This window comes from Netta rufina, assembly GCF_964035555.1.
Source record: "Netta rufina genome assembly, chromosome: 28".
NCBI classification, from domain to species: Eukaryota; Metazoa; Chordata; class Aves; order Anseriformes; family Anatidae; genus Netta; species Netta rufina.
Window position 1 is genome coordinate 3,958,085 of NC_140152.1, and position 17,267 is coordinate 3,975,351.

The 17,267-nt window shown below is 47.7% G+C and overlaps 1 protein-coding gene across 1 annotated transcript in view; it reads left to right on the forward strand.

The window, feature by feature from the left end:
- The window catches only part of INSR (insulin receptor), a 55,395-nt gene that overhangs the window by 18,764 nt on the left and 19,364 nt on the right, over positions 1-17,267 (forward strand). Inside the window, exons 3-6 of the mRNA XM_084302574.1 lie at positions 12,278-12,593; positions 14,145-14,290; positions 14,605-14,749; positions 15,003-15,217. Of these exons, the coding sequence (XP_084158700.1) occupies positions 12,278-12,593; positions 14,145-14,290; positions 14,605-14,749; positions 15,003-15,217 (822 nt within the window). The remainder of the gene's footprint in view (positions 1-12,277; positions 12,594-14,144; positions 14,291-14,604; positions 14,750-15,002; positions 15,218-17,267) is intronic.

A 17,267-nucleotide genomic window follows, 5' to 3' on the forward strand; every position in this document is an offset into this window, starting at 1 on the left:
CGGTCTCCTCTCGGCGCTGTTGTTGGCCGTTTGGGTGGTTCTGTGCAATTTGCTTCCCCTGTCCGGGCCTCAATGTTTGTCTGTAAAATGGAGCCGGTCGCACGGACCTGCTGACGAGTGAGGCTTCAATAAAGCTCAAAAAATAAATATGGAAAAAAAATAAATAAATACGGTGAATGCAGGAAGTGCCTCGAGGCGAAAATTTATCTGGAGATCTTTAAGAACATTTTAGACAAACAGCTGTCAGAAATGTCGTAGGTAAAGTATTTGATCTGTCCCCGGACAGGTGGATGGGCTGGGTGGCATCTCGAAAAGTTCTTCGGCTCCGTTCCAGTTGAAGATTGCTTGCAAGGATGGCTGCTCCGTGCTGCGATTCGAAACCCTCCCTGCTTAGCTTGAGAAAAAGACTCTTTGTCTCTGGAGAAACCGATAGGGCTTCAGGTTTTGTGCAGGAGAGTCCCACGTTGTCATCCCGAGAGAGCAAACTCGTTAGTATAGTGCTTTTTCAGAGGATTATATCCATTGTAGGATTATTTCCATATGTTTTTTTCCCCCCCCTGCAGTAATTACCCCATTTAGGGATTGGCAGGTGTCAAGGCTCAACGCTAAGGCTATCAAGCAGATCAGCTCTGAATGGTCTTAATTACTCGGAAATGGACAGTGCTGATGGTAACGGGTGGTCAGACTGTATGGCCACTGCCCTGCTGGTAAACATCCCCGAGGCTGCAGCTTCTTGGCAGGGGTGGCACGGGGTGGACAGGAGCCTGCACGGCTCATGTTGTGCGGGCAGATCTTGTTTCTCCCTGTGCTCAGCGCAGTTGAGCTGGCTGATAATGAGACTTCTGCTACTACCGTGCTTCCTCGTTACTGAACAAAGTGAGTGCGGTGATGGTCAGCCTTGTTTTAAGAATTTACAGTGTCAGAGGCATGGAATAAACCAGAATTTTCAAGGTTCTGACCGTTGGAGCCGGTTACAATTATGAAAGAACAACTGAGAATCCGATCCAACTGCAGATGATGTAGTTCCCCCACTGTTCTCCTGTCTTTATTGGGGGTGGCACAACTAGTTTGGGATTAAATTCCTTCAGATTACAATTTTCCCTTGCATAATTTATCAGTAGAAATAGAGTAAAGGCCTCTAAGGTAGGCTTGTGCAATATAGTTTGTTTCTTTTTACCAACCTCTAGTCTTCTGTTCTTCCTTAAGCTTGTATCTGTCTGACGTTTTGTCTCTTTTATTGTTTCTTTCTGGGACTTTGATTAGAGAAGCAGGGTGATGTGGCAGGGTGTGTATCCTGGAGATCAAAAACTGCAGGGAACGCTTGCAATGAGAAACCATCGGGTGGATGTGTGTCTGGATGGAGCTGAGCTGGGTAGCGGGCGTGGGGCTGCATATTATTTTACACTGAATTATTTGGAAGTAGGCATTACTGGTACACCGAAGATGACAAGGGCAAGTAGTAAATAAAAATATATTTCAGAGAGAGGTCTCAACTGCTTGGCTCTAGGGCTGCAAGCAACCAGTATCTATTTCAGTGCTAAGTAAATTCTTATACCTAGAAATAAACTGCGGAGAGCATACTTAGAGCTTTGGGCAGAGGGAGAGGGGTGTGTAGATTAGTGTACAGGAGTTGGTGTGGCCAAAAGGACTACAGTAGGTGAAAGAATGTTACATGGGCACATATAATCTGTGTGTTTGGTACCAATATAGCCAGGAATGAGATGCTGCAAACGTTTTTCCTTTTCCACAGTTCAAGTGTGATTTTGAAAAATAAAAAAAAATTTAAAAAATAGCCGTAGGTCCAGTGAAAACCATGAAACCTATCAGTGGAAAAATGCTTTACAATACTTAGTTTTGGATGTATGGATGTGGGGAATAAATCTGATAACGGGGCCTTCAGCTTGGGAGTTGAAGTGGAGAAAACCAGGCTAGGAACAAAGCTCGCTTTCAGTGCTGCTCGTTCTCTAAAACAGTTAAAGCTTGTGGTCAGCTTCTCGTCACTAAAGTCATTTAAATCAGGACCAGATAACTTTCTAAAATTGATCAGCCAAGTGGAAGTTGAATCTGTTGGCAATAAACAGGAGTCCAGAGCAAGTGACCAGAGAGGTCCTCTGGTTGGAAACGTGGCTGCTGCGCCTGGGTAGTGAGCGCAGGCATCTGTGGGTCTGTCTGATGGGTCTGAGCGCTCACCAAGAAGCAGCAATTGGGAATTGTCTGCCCCAGAAGGATCTGTGTTAGCCCTTTGGCAACCCCTCCTGCGTGCTGGCTGCTCCCCGGGGGTGTAACTGCTGCGCTTCCATCCCCGGCAGGGCAGGGCGCTGGCTGCTCCAGGCACTGAGCCTGTCCCTGCTGCTGCCTCCAGCAGTCCTGGCGAGGAGCAAAGCCCTTTCCCCTCGGAGTGCATGCAGTGGGACAGAGCCTGGCATTGTAATCAGCTCCCTGCTGCAGCCGTTCCCTGCCCAGCGTGTGTTTGGGCAGCGTGCTGAGCCACCGAACGCTAGGATGGGTTATGCCTCCTGGTGAGTTAAGGGAAAAAAAGTCTGGGCAGCAGTGCTCGTTAGCTGTGCTCCGTGGCAGCATTTAGCTTCCAAATGCTTCTCTGTACAACTAGCCTCAGGTGGTGCTTCACCCTTCCCTCCTCATCCAGCTCCCTGGCTTTCTGGGTGGTGGAAGGGGGGCATTTGGATCACATTTTGTTCCTCTCTCTGGCTCCCTTGCAGTACCTTCATCCCCAAACGCAAATTCAGCTTCAGTGCTGATGTTTACAATTGGTGAGTATGCCATGGAATCTGTCCAGATTAAAATCTTAACCTCTGTCTGACATTTCTGTGTAGATCATTAGTTATCAGCTTAATCTCCTTGTGGTTAATCTTATACTTCCGCCCGTTCCATTACCTTTCTCAGTCATGGACAGCTCCGCTTCCCTGTTTGCTGTAAACTCTATGTCCTTTTCAGTATAGATTTGCTCTTATTTTGTGTCTGGGTTACACTTTATACATCTTTCCACATAACATACCTCAGATGCAATCTTCCTTATCCCCACAGAGCCGAATGTGTCAGCTTAGCTTTCATTCTTTCCTGCCTTGTTTACTACAACATCCTTCTCTGTGGCCTTGAGAAAAGCAATTTTATTCCTCTCTTATCTTTTCAGAAAGCAAAGGTTATACTTTTCGCCTCGTGCTTTGATCGTATCGCTCCTTATTTTCAGGAAAAGGTTTGTAGGTAGAAGTAACAGCTCATGTTAGACCTACATTTGGAAAAACAAGATGTCCTTAGACCATCACTAGACATGGAAGCACTTCTGTGTGTCTTCATTCGCCTCCGTTTCTCAGAACATAAGATACAAACCTCTCTGCTAGTCCTTTGAGTTTGTCCTCATTCAGCATCTTCTCATCCAGCACTAGGGTGCTGACATCTCAGCCTGGTCAGCCCACGGTGCCAATCAGGAAATAAATCGACCTGATGAGAAGCTTTCCCCCAGCACCACGCTGATGAACGGGGAGGTGGTGCACGTCCTGCTGGGGCAGGGTGTTCAAAATAAAGTACAGGTAGAGAATTTATGCTCAGTGAGACTCAATTACACTCATGTTTAGGACATCTGTGGCTGCCTGGATCGCTTTGCTGTGATTCTCTGGGGTCTTCTGGGATTGCAGTGTGAAGGAGCAGGTTTGTCAGGGGAGTAGGTTAGAGTGAACAGGGATGTTTGTAAGATGCTGGATGTCGGAAAGAGTAATACATGGTTAAATATTAACAGGGAGCTCTCATGAGGCTCCCAGGTGGCGTGTCAACCATTGACCGATAAAAGCTAATCCTTAGGCTGTAAATATGGATTGCAATTTCAAGAACGACAACAACAACAAAGCCACCCTGATAGCTGCGAGTAAAACGGTGAGCAAAGCTGTACAGAACACTTCCCCCAATTCCCCTTACAGAGTCTGGGTTTGGGCTGAATTGCAAACCCTCTGATCTGATGCGTAGATCAAGTACAGTGTGAGGTGGCTGATGTCCAGACCACCACAGAATTAGCTGTTCCTTCCAAATCTCTGTGTTCCCCAGAGGCTAGGTACACTGAGCTTCTCTGCCTTCTTTCAGGGAGACAATGAATTCAGCAATTCTATTGCAGATTACTCTCAGGAGGACTGGAGCTTGGAAGCTTGTGGACCCCAGCCCTCAGGTACCTAAGGGACAGGAGAGGGTGAGGTGGTTTAATTCATGCTCTTCAGTTATCAGCCATCACTGGGGCTGGGGACACCAAACCCTGGAGTTCGTGTTGATTTGTGTGGGACCATTATGTTCAGTGACAGCTGGCTGAGGACTCCGGGTTTTCTGAAGATGCAGCGTCAGTTTTGGGGCTTGAGTATTCAGGAAAAACAAAGAAAAACAAGCAGAAGTTGCTGCACGAAGCACCCAGCTCACTTTGAACACAAAGTACAAGGAGCAGCCTTGCTCTGCTCGCCAGAGCACGGCACAACAGCAGTGGTGTAGAGACAGGGTGAGGTATTTACAACTTCTCGTTGTTATCCTTGTGTGCACTTTGTGCCACTTGTTCCGCCTGTAACAGCGCTGCTGTGTTTTCAAATCAAATGCCGTGTTTTGATGTTTTGAGCTTGATTGCCGACAGTTTAGCCAGGTTTCGAAGAGTTACTTTTACCTGCTTGGGGAATTGGCTTGTTTGAAAGGTGCTGGGGGAATGAGGACAGAGCTGGTCCTGAGTTGTGTTTTAATTTCTTTCGGCTTTGTCCCCTAACTCTCTTTGTCCCTAACACATCGTAAACACCGTGTGGACTCCTTAAAATGGATGAAAGGAGAATATTGCATTGATTTCTATTCTGCTGGGGTTGTACAGGGCAATATGGGGCATCCACTTCTCCGAGTAAATAGCTGGGGTGACGGCGGAGAGCAGGAGAGAAAACCTTCAAGGGAGGAAAGCAGAAGATGTGGAGGATCTGTGAAACGACAGAGCCCATCCCGTCGGTCTGCTGGGAAGAGGTGAGGCGGTTTCATAGCTGACGTTCGTATCCCGAGAGGATCCCATCCCTGAAAATAAGAGCTGACAGCCGTGCTGCCTGAGTAATTCCAGCTACGGAGGTGACAGCCACTGACTCTGCGGTTCCATGGGGCTTTGGACAGCGGGGCAGAGATGCTGGCCTGTACCCGTGGTGAGGTACCTGCAGGAGCATGTTTGCAAAGGCCGTGACTTGCGATAACGAGCGAGTTGTAAGGACGTTGTGGATCCATTGTGGTTTACGACTTCCTCCAGGCTTCATCGTATAAAGATGATTTATGTAAATATGTTTGCTATATATGTGTGTGGATAGATAGGCAGCTGTAGAGATGTTTGAGTTCCTCACAGCAAATCTTCTGTATTCTTTGGGATAATTTGTGCAGTAAATTTCTCTGTTTCCTGAACAATTGATTACTTCACAGCCTGAACAGCAGAAGGGTAGCAGGAAGAGACTGCTTTTCTGAAGGGATCTCCCTTCATCTGCTCTTTCCCTGTATCAACACCAGAGCTCAACCTTTTTTCCCTATCTCCATTCAACAACTTCTCTCGGAGGCCCCCTCATCCTCTATTATCACCGCTGGACAAGGGGGCTCACGGCTCCAGACCCTTTTATCTTTCCTAACCTGAGGTACGTTGGCATTCAGGATGTCCCACTATGTTTGCTGATCCTAACAGATCCATGCACCAGAATCTCTGGGGGTTTTAACGGGGGTGGCAGTTCTGGGCTGGGAGGATGGCACCTGTCCCGTTTTGGGGTATTTGATACATTTGCTGGAGCTTCAAATAAGCACGTAACTTGTGAAAGTGTTTGGAGGCGACACAAGTTTTTTCTTATCCTTGCTGATCCGAGAGATAAGAATTGTAATATTGTCCCCGAGAAATGTCAATGGGAAGAGTTTCCTTTCTGTTTGAGTAACAGCGTGTTGTTTTTGGAAGTCACTGTCTATGGGAAGGGAGGCACCTGCAGTTAATTTTATCTGTTCCTGTGTAAGTACGGACCTCCTGACGTTCCCAACCCGCAGTTCAGTGGGGTCGTGGCATTATGTACTGGAATCTCCAATTTTATAAATAACGCTGATTTTAGTGCTGATTGGAAAACCTCAAATTCATTTGGCGCTCGCTCGCTCCCAGGTTGGTGCAAAAGTGATGAAGCCTTGCGTGTGAGTAAAAGCACTTGGGCTGCTGCTTTTCGGGTAAGTTGTTCCCGTGGTGTTGGAGCACAGGGAAGGACTGATGCTGTCAGAGCATTCGAGTGCTGTGAGTATCTGACAAAGTCTGCCCGAGTGGATCGTGGTGTTTGCTCAATTTCACTCACTAACTCCAGCCAGCGCCAGGCGTTGCCGGCAGCCCTTTTTGCAGAAGCACGTCAACCTCGTGTTTTCTGTGCACTCCTGGTTTTCACCACTTATTTTGTGGAGCCTGGGAGAGCTGTCGCTTTTGGTCCATGAAGCAACCAAAAGCCTTGGTGCTCCTTACAGCCTCATGGACCGCTGCGGCCACACTCGCCCTGGGCATGTTTGTGCTGCGGTGACACCCCTGGGAGTTGCTCGCTGCTGTGCTTGGGGCTTGGGTTTCTCCTCCCTGGTCTCGGTGACACGAAGAAATAATTGAAGGACACAAGCCACAGCGCAGAGGGGTTGGCAGCACGCTGTCCTTTTTGCGGCAGCCCTCTACAAACCATGCTGCTATGGAGTTGTAGGTGTACACCTAGTCTCCTCTGGACATGGTTTTGGTTATTTAATAGCTTCTCTCATTCTTATGATATGTGATTGTGCTCAGGGTAGGTGTCACCTTGGCAAGTTCTGATTAAATGCTCACAAGAAAGGTGATCAGGAGTTTTTTAAAAAAATAAAAAAAAATATATATATATATATAATGGATAAAACTTACAGAACAGTAGCAAGCAAAATTAAGTGACTTGCTGAATTTGAAGCTGCCTTGGCAGGTGAATTAATTTAATCTTGGAAGTGATCAAGTAAAAAAATATATTTTGTGTAGAACATGTCTTAATAGATAATTTTATAAGGAGACAAGCTTCATAAGGATTTCAGTGCTGCTTAGTGCTTGTAGAAATTCAGGAAACCAGGCTCTGGTGCTAAATTAAGGTCCCGTGCTTGCAGCACTCGGAGGAGCGTGCCGTGGGCGCTCGTCCCGGCCTTGCCTTTCCTTTCCCTTCGCTTTTTGTTTACAATTTGAGCCGCAGGCACCCGATTCTGCGGGGCTCACCGTCCTGCTTCGCCCCCTGCGAAATGAAATCACAGCTCCCACCGCGACCGCGGCTCCAGCCTCTGAGTGCGTGGGGAGGGGATTACTTGGCTAAATTTACGACGGATACTACGGCCGCTTACAGTAAGAGAAAACAGGGCGAGGGAGAGCTCCGCTACCCCGCGTCACACACGCCTGCGTGTAGCATTACACCGGCCTCAGCGCTGGCATCCAGCTATGCTCCTCGCGGCCAAACCAAGCCGTTTTAAGCGGCGTCAGCGCCGGCTTCGCGCCGCCTTGGGGTTCCCAACGCTGTGGGCTCGGGGGGCAAGCGGCTGGAGCCTGGATGCCTCCTGCCCAGAGCCTGGATGCCTCCTATCCGGGCAGTGAACGCATTGGCTGCGGCCGCGGGCGGTGCTGCTGCTGCCGGGCTGGCTTCCTGACCTGGACTCGTGCGGATCAGGAGCTGCTCGGTGGCGGTGGAAGGAGCTGGGGCAGCAGAAAGGGATCTTGGGGGGCGGTGAGGAGGGGTCTGCGCCCTGCTGCTGCTGGCCAAGGGGAGCAGCTTGCAGGGAGAAGTCACGTCCATTCGGGACCAGCCGGCACCGCAAGCATCCAGGAGCATCTGCCCAGCGTTACACGATGTTTGTACGGGGGACTTAGGACTTATTCATGACGCATATCTCTTATTACACCCAAGCCCCCTCTGTTTGAATAACCCCCCCTCATCATGCCCAACCCACCCTCTGAGTACTCAGCTTGCCCAGAACACAGCAACATAAACCCCTCGAGCGGCAGGGGGCCCAAAGGGAGAGCAAAACTTCCCCAGGGTGATTTTATTTTCTTTTCCTGACAACTCGCTTGCTATTGTTTTGTTAGCAGGAAGCAAAAACAAGACCTGAGACAAACGTTTTCAATCACACTTTGATATTCAAATTGTGCTTATTAGCTGGGCGGCTTAGTGCTTAATTGACTTTCCTGCTAAATGGGGATCTTCTGGGTACTGGTGTCAGCTGGGGAATGTGTTTGCAGTTTCCGTGCATTTTTGTTTCCACCTGCAGCCCCGGGAAGCGGTGAAAGGCAGGAGGGACCCACGGAGGTAGGAATTCCTTTGCGCTGACTCTGCTGCCTTTTGTCCCCCCCAGCTGGGCCTCAGCTGCACGAAGAAATGTCAGTTTGAATCTCTAATCAGAAAGGTTTGTAAAATGCATTGTTTCCCAAGTCTCTGGAGCCACCCTAGCTAGCTAGTTAAATATTTATTCACCCCTGGACCAACAGGTTTAAACCTCTGTGTCAGCTCCATTTCTCCCCCCATCCAGAGCAGATTCGTTACATGTCGTACAGTTTATCATCTTTGGATGGGGAATTTAAAAGCCCTATTCTTAAATCTACTGATGAAGAGGTCTGTGTGATTGTGCTGAGCAGCTTTGCTCTGTCACCGGTGCAGAAATACTTCTTCCTGAATGAAGAGAATTGACTCTTTTCCCTATCGAGAGAGGAAGGCATCACGTTCCCCAAAACATCAATTCCTGCAGCGTGGACCAGGGGCTGTGCAGGAGCTACATACGAGCTCAGTTGGTCCGTCCTGGGACCTCCTGAACCCCACCATCGTCCCCAAAGCACGGTCTTGTTGTAAAGCAGGGCCTTTTTGCGGGCCATGTCAGCTGCTGGAGTCTACAAACCTCGATGACAGAGGGGTAATGAGATGGACCTGGTCTGCACCCCCCTGTTTGGTGCTCTCCTGCTCTGTAAGGGTAACCCTGGAGGAAAAAAGACCCTGCCTGACCCGTTGGGAGTCACATAGCCTGGGTGCTCTGGTAGCACTTCCAAGTGGCAGTGAAGGTATGCTGGAGAGCTTTCTGCCTGATTTTCAGGTGCTCAGAAAATGAAGCACCTTCTAGCACGCATACTTTGATAAAGTCAGAATGGCATCTGTTCAGGATCCTCCATATCGAGGGTTTGCACAAAATGGTGATTGACAACTTATTGTCCTGAGGCTTAGTGCAGGGGGAAAAAAAAGAAAAGCGTTGCCTTGGCTGCTCTGCTTTCTTCGAGTTGTCTTTTAGACATCAAAAGCTCTTAGAGCGGGAGCGAGAAACGTTAAGAACAATTTAAAAATAGCTTAATTGTATCCTCCCAAAACCTTTAGAGTTGAGAATTCAAACAGTTTCTGCCCTGTGAATATTTGCAGCTGAGATTAAGATGTGTAAACAAGCACGGGACTTTGAAGATTAGTTTCCATTACCAGTAAAAGCTCTTGCGTGGCGTAACGTAAAGGAGGTGCCATGTGTCACTGGGGGTTTGGCACGAGGGCCAGCTTCTCCAAGCTACCTGTTTGCTCCCCTGACTCCTTCTTAAACAAATTTCTTCATATTTTAAGCTCTGAAGTCCCTAAGCCTGGAGCAGCCCCTGGGGCTAGCCTTTTGCCTCCTGGACCGCAGCGAGCGCTGCTGAAAACCTTGACATTTTAGGCTGGAATCAGTAAGTTTGATAGTGCTTTGGACTCAATTCTGGAATTTTCTGTCTGCGTCCTTCTGTTGCCAATGTTTCTAATAAACTGCAGCCACGACATCTGTTGCTAGACTGCGCTCCATCTGTGGCCTGGTGCAGGACGTGTACCCGGGTTTTTAAAACAAGCACCGCACTTTGTATTTCGTCTAATACGAGGTGTCATCTGCAAGGTGCTTCCATTTACCTGCTGCAATTTCGGTCAGTTGTTTCAGAGCATTTCGAAGCAATGGGTTCACAACGTGAGACCCAGAAAAGGGCAAAAACTTTGTCAGGGGAAACGAAAATGGCTTTGAAACGCTCGCCGGTGTTTCGTATTGATGGGCAAATCCTGGGGGACGCCCGGAGAAGATACCTGACGTGGGAGCAGTCAGATATTTACGAGGTCAAATTAACCTTAGGAGAGAGTTTCAACTTCAGCTATTTCATATTTTTCAAAGGATTTGTCAGGCTGGAACAAACCAGAGGTTGCTCATCTTCGCTATCCCGCCTACCGCAGCGCCTGCTGCTGCTTCCAAGAAGGGCATTAACTCCTTTAGCACACTTCTGCAATCCCTTAGCAGGGGCTGAGCACAGCAGAGGGTTTTTTTTCTTCCTAACCACAGCTGGTGATTTGATGGTAAAAACACTGGTAGCACGCTGTACCATGGATCCTGCGTGCTGCTCCTTTGGTTGACTAAAACTAAACCACATTCTGCTGCTGGGCTGCTCGCGCGTTAGCCAGAAGTTAAAAATAACATTTTAGCCTCTGTACATCAGTCTGCCTGGAACGTCCCCAAGAAAAGCCCCTCCTGCTCCAACGCTGAATATCAAGAAAAATGAACTCCTTAGGCCAACCGTCGCGGCTTTTTTTTGTTTTGTTCTGTAGGAGAGAGGGGCAGTTTCTGTACTTTTATCTGCCTTATTTTTGCGGATTGTTTTTCTGAGGAGTTTTTTTTGTATCATGCAGTTCACCTAACGTTGCCTAAGGTGAAAATCTTGGGTTTGTCCATCGCTAGTGCAGTTAGCAGGCGTGTTTGGGGGCTGTCAGTACCCTGGACTGGAGGCATCAGGCAGCAGGGTTTGGCTGTGTGAGCGGCAGAGTAAGCGTGCCTGATCATATCCTTCCTTGTGCTGTCACCTTCCGTAGGGTTTGGGTTTTTGCCTTGACCCATTCATTTTAGAAACCGTCCCTCCTGGAAGCTGTGGGGCAAGCGACGAGCTGGCGTTGCCCAGGGTTGGACAGCGTTGCTGTGCTGAAATGCAGTCATAGCCTCTTCCAGAAAAAAAACAAAACACATACAAATCCTAATTTGGGTGGTATTTTATATTGTTTCCTCTCTGCTCTTTTCTGTTACTTTGCACTTGTGAGAATTGCTGTGAACCTGGCATCATTTCAATGGAGGTAAGAGGATAAAGAGGCATGCACTTTTCTGACCCAGGGGCTCTTGGTTTCACTGCTTTTAGCATCCTGACTGGGGTGGCAAAGCCTCTGTTGGGAGGCTGGAGGGGTGGGCAGCAGCTCGTGGCAATGCCTCCTCCCTCCTGCTGCAGGTGAATTTCTTTTCGGACTGCATATTCTCTATGGACAGAAAGCTCGGGGGAATTTGGGGTCAGAGGCTCTGTGCTGCCATGCAGTTAAATCCAGGCCCATGTCCCCATTCCCTTGCTCTCAAATTCTCTCTCCTGTGGTTTAAATGGCAGCATCAAAGCTGCACTTGGCTTTCGTGCTTGCTCTGGATTAAGCTCTTGGGTGCAGTTGGTTCAGCCTCGTGTGAGCAGTGAGACCGAGGGCGAAGGTGCTGAGCAGTCAGCGAGGTGCCAGGACCACGCTTCACTCGGTTTGCTCCACGTCCCCTCCAGCTCCTGGGTCAGCGTTAGTCACGGTGTTTTGCCCTGAGCTCTGCTGCCGCTTGCTTTCCATTTCAAAGCCCCAAACCGCTCATTAAGAGTGTTGCGAGGCACTAAGTAATGGATAATTAAAAAGCAAGCCAGAAAAACCTCAAGCACTTGTGGGTGCCCTTCTTCTCGGGCTGGCTGGGAGAATCGCCGACGAGCTTGTGCTGGCTCCAGGGCAGCAGCTTCCTCCTGGGGAACTGGTGATACGCAGATAGGAAGCTGAAGGGTTATGTAAAGGTATTGTTGGGCATGCATTATTCGCAGCATTTTCATAGGAAATCCAGTTTCTTAAACTAAGGAAGTATCTGTCCCAGCCTGGAAAGCTTGCACTGCGTGGATCTCCTCGCCTCTGGGCTTCAGGAGTAGGGTTGGCGTCACCAAAGCACTCCTGGGAGCCTCCCAGTGCTGGGCAGAGAGAAGAGGAAAACTTGATTTTCTATTTTTGAAGATGAGCTTTAATGAGCTGTGAATGGCAACACGCTTCAAAAATATTATGAAAATTTGGAGTTTGTAATTGAAAAGAGGAGATGAGGCAGACTTCTGCGCTTGATGGGTGCCTGTTTGAAAAGAAGGTCGCCAAGCCTGGCAGGACAAAGTGTGGTTGCTGCTAAGGCTTTTGTGGTCGTGCTTCGCTGGGCTGTCCTGTGACACTCAGTTTCTTTTTATCTTTTCTCTTCACAGTCTGTCCAGCTGCCTGCAAGTCGCAAGGCTGCACCTCCGATGGCCAGTGCTGTCACAGCGAATGCCTGGGGGACTGCACGGAGCCCAACAACCCCGAGAAATGCGTGGCGTGCCGCAACTTCTACCTTGATGGCACTTGCGTGGATGCCTGCCCGCCCGGTTACTATCACTTTGAGGGCTGGCGCTGCGTGACCTTCAGCTTCTGCCAGGAGCTGCACAACAAATGCAAAAACGCCAGGGAGTCGGGGTGTCACGTTATCCACAACAACGAATGTGTTCACGAATGCCCGTCGGGGTACATCATGAATTCCAGCAAGTAAGTGCAAGCGTCCCCAAGTAAAGGAACCGAGCTGTAGTTTGGGTGTTTTTCTGTTGTTTTGTGTCCTTTTCTTCCTCTTGGATAGAGGGTTTTTGTATTCTGTCTCAAGGCCAGGAAAAGTTCCTGGTGCTTGAGTGCCTGTGATAATTACCTGGTCTACTTTAATATGATTTGCAAACTAATACCTTGCTAATTCAAGCCGTTAAAAGCAGACAGGTTTACCCGTGGTGTGCCAGTAGTTTATTCTGCTTCTCTTACTCTCAAGTCCGGAAAAACTGGGAGAGGGGGGTTGAAGGAGAGGACAAGGAAAAGGAGTGTCCTCAGGTTGTGGTCTTGGTGTAATTGAGTGAGACAAGGGAGAATGAGAAGCATCAGTAGCGCTGCTTACCTTCCCCTCCAAAGCCGACCTCAGACTAGAAAGCTTTGTTTTTAAGCAGAATAGGGAAAAATTGTGTCTAATCAAGAGAGCATAGCGTATTTGATCAGATCATTCTTAGAATATCTGTCCCTCGTCCCTGTAATTACTTTCGTTGAGCAGGTTCAAGCTGTGCCAGACATAAATGGACAATGTAACAAACAACTGTAGCATGAGTCAAAGCAGGGAACAGCCATTCCGACTATTCCCAGGCTTTTTCAACAAAGAAGTTAAATAATTTATGTTGCTGAGCTGTTTATCGCTGAAAACTTCGTTGTTTGTCCCGCAATAACATTATATATTGTGATGAGTCAGATTTCCTATGAATATTGGTAGCTTTGTGCCCGCATGTGTTTGCTCCTGACATAACAAATTCAGGGAATTCGCTCTAACAGGACTTTCTATTCCATTTCCTGTTTTGCTGTTCGAAAGAATGAACCAGCAGCCCCCAGAGCTGATGTGCTGCTGGGGTAACAGCAGCCCTCTACTCTCTCCTCTACTTGTTCCAGGCTGCTGTCAGTAGGACCTCGCAGCACTGCACTTCTCCTAGGGCATTTATTTCTCAGAACTAGTTGGAAACACATTCTTGTGGTGTTATGACCAGGGCAAGCAATCATCTTGCTGCCATTTAAGCAGCATTTCCCCAGAGCACAAAGCACATGCTTGCTTGCCTTTTTTTTCAATGCAACTTTACATGAAGTCCTTAATCACTGGATTCCCAGATGAATGGCCAGTAATCCCCTCATCAATTACATTTTTGGTTAATGCTCTTGGGGTGGAGAATGGGCATGGATTTTTTGATCTTGAAGCCCTGGGTGTGCGTAGCACTGTACAGCATCGTGGTGACTGGGCTACTCAAAATAGTCAGAATTGCTTCATTCTGGTTTTTGTTGTGTAGAAAGGACAGAGTGACTAGAGTGTGAAATATGGAAATGACAATTTTAAGAATAACCAGCGGTTATTTGGAGTTCTTCAGAGCCTTGTGCTGCACACTGCGAGTGACTCCCACGGTGTATTGTCAGGATGCTTTTGCTTTGTGTCGATTGCTCTGCTTTTGAGAACTGCTGGAGATGCCCCCAGAGTATGTTCTGCAGAAGCATCTCATCTGTGTTCTCGACTCTCTTGTCTTTCAGCCTGCACTGTACTCCCTGCGCAGGGCCTTGTCCAAAGGTTTGCGACTTTGGGAAGGAGAAGACTATCGATTCGGTGACATCAGCACAAGAGCTCCGTGGCTGCACGGTTGTTAATGGAAGCTTAGTTATAAATATCCGGGGAGGAAGTAAGTTCTGCATGAGTAAGGGGGTAGGGAGCCCTGGGTGTCAGATCAGTGAATATGACACCATCCAGGAGCTGGGGCTTTTCTTTTTAGCTTTGACCGCTCTCTGAATCCGAGAGCGATTCAGAAAAATAACTGCAAAGTAAAGGCTCTTCTCATAGTCATTGGGGTGTTGTTTTTTTTTTTTTTTGCTAACTGATTTTTGTAAGATCTTTTGGATTTATGCAGAGCAGTACCCTGTAATCTGCTTGGGCTCTGATATCAGTGTTTCTCTCCATGCTATCAGAAGACTAAAACCAATGTTTTTCTCTCCATAGATAACATAGCAGCTGAGCTAGAAGCGAATCTTGGCTTGATAGAAGAAATCTCAGGTTACCTAAAAATTCGCCGGTCTTATGCCTTGGTTTCTCTTTCTTTTTTTCGTAAACTACATCTGATCAGAGGAGAAACATTAGAAGCTGGGTGAGTTCTTTCAAAAGATATTTTAATGCTTTGAAGTGTAAGGAGTACTGGTGCTATCAGGGTGATTTGTATTGATAAACAATCCCTACGTTATTTTTAAACATTCCTCTGCCCATGGCTTGTGGCCTGCCAGGGAAGATAGTTTGCATTTGTTTTCTCTTTGGTGTCTAGATTAGTGCATAAGGGCGGGTGAGGGGGGGAAGGACTTTTAGTGGATCTCCTCCCAACCCACATTTTCATTCTCTGCTTTCAGGAATTATTCATTTTATGCCTTGGACAACCAGAACCTTCGTCAGCTCTGGGACTGGAGTAAACACAACCTCACTATTGCACGAGGCAAACTCTTCTTCCATTATAATCCCAAACTGTGTTTGTCAGAAATCCATAAGATGGAGGAGATCTCTGGGACTAAGGGGCGTCAGGAAAGGAACGACATAGCCCTGAAGACAAACGGCGATCAAGCCTCATGTAAGAAAGTTCCAGAATGCACTGAGACTTGCATCATTTTCCTTTCCCTTTGTCTTTGCTAACCTCATGCTCTTAATGTCTCTCAGCCTAGCCTATGATTTTTTTTTTGTCCAGGGACTGTCCTTGTCCTTTTGGTAAAGCACCAGGCATGTGACTTGCTGCTTGCTTGTACACAGTAGTGATACTGTCAATATGCCATGAGTAAAAGTACTCCTGGGTGCTGCATCTGGCCAGGAGCCTACCTTGGCAGCTTTGGTTTTCAGCAGTTTTCTCTTTGTGTGCTCAGCTGTGAGACTTTTCAGGGTTGAGGGCATTGTTGAGTCTTTCTGAAGAGTGTAGCACAATGTAACCCCAGTCCAGACTAGGACTTGGTGTTACTGCTGAGTACCTGCTTAATTGTCATAATCTTCTTTCCCCATGTCTTGAGGTGACAATATGCCCACACAATAAACACAGTGGAGGAACAGGATTTTCACCCATCTCTGGAGCCATCTGAGGGAGTTGCTGTGGCAACTGTCAGAGAGATTTTTCCAACAATTTTTGCTACGCCTTTTAAAGGTTTTTAAGCTAGTAGCTTCCTTTGACAACAACAATAACACAATGCCTGTATCAGCATGGCTAAGGAGCAAACATGCTGTGCTGCTTTATGCTCTAACTAAAATCATGCCACTGAAGGTGTAGTTTTGTAGACAGGTATTTTGGCAGCAATAATGCCATAATTACATCCCAACCCTGCTGTTTGTTCCCATTCTGTGCCACACACAATCCCAGTTCCCTGTTTATGCCAGGAAAATTTACAAGGCTACATAGTGAACCAGACTGAAGAAGTACTCTGGGGTAAAAAACAGCAAGCCATTTCTGCTTGCTGTTCTTAGCTTGTGTTGTGTCTCAGCTCTGCTTGGATTTATTTTGTAGCCCCACAAAGTTTTAAATCACACAGGATCAAGAGCAAGATGGCACATAAGGTTTAAGCAGGTATTGCCACTGCAGCCCCCAGTGTTCGTTGAATTATGATTTCAGTTCCTTGCTCTTTTATTAGCTTGCAATACTGCTTAGCACATCCTGTGGCAGCACTGTTTCTCTGCAGTTGGTGGCAATGCTGCTTAAACGTCCCCTTCCCCAATTCTGCCCTTCGTTATGCGATGTAGCTATTTGTGAACAGACCTTAAAACTGAAGATCCCTCAGCTGAATCAGTTTCCTGGTCTGGTTTGCCACATATCAACACACAGAGCCTTGCCAGCACAGTGGGGAGTGGGGAACGTAATGACTACCTATCTAAAAACTGGCAGTACCAGTGAAAAAACATACATGGAGCCGCACCCTCCGGGATATCGCAGCCCCAGCTTGGGCAGAGTGAAGGCAGCACAAGGCGTTAGCTGTCTGTAAAGGTCATCTCTTCCCCTGAGACACTGGCAGGATCTTCCCACATTTGGGGATGAGACTGGATTTGGGGTCCAAATGCAGCTCTTGTGGCTGTGTGCAGCTCCCAGGCTGGCTGATGGCTTTGTGTTAAAGGCAGCTGGAGGAGACGGTCGCGTTTCTTTTTGCCAGCTTTCACCCCCCTCTGCTCTGCTGTTCTCCATGCCACCCCCTACCTGAAACCACACGTTGCCAGCATGTTTGGCTTTTTGTTTGATTTTATGTTTCAACGCTAGTTTTCACATTGGCAGCATCCTGTTTACGAAAAAATAAAAAAAGGGCACAACACCTTGTTTGTTCTGGATGCGGGGCAGCGAAATGAATGTTCTTCCTCCCTTGTGCAGCTACTGCAGGAATGGCAAATCCCATCAGAGCTACACAGTTTGTACTTCTTGGGCTGTTTGGACATACCATATCGTAATGCTTCCCTTGAGAATCAAAACTCCACCCTCCTGCAACTGTTTGTTGTCCTTCGCTCCTGTTTGCGAAGGGACTGTGCTACTCCCGGGCAAGGCTGAGAATTCACTCATTCTGAAGGCAGTGCCTACAAAAACTGTGCAAACCGAGTTGCTGGGTTCAGCTGTATATATTGTCATTAATTTAAAAATGTATTTCCTTTAGATTTCCCAC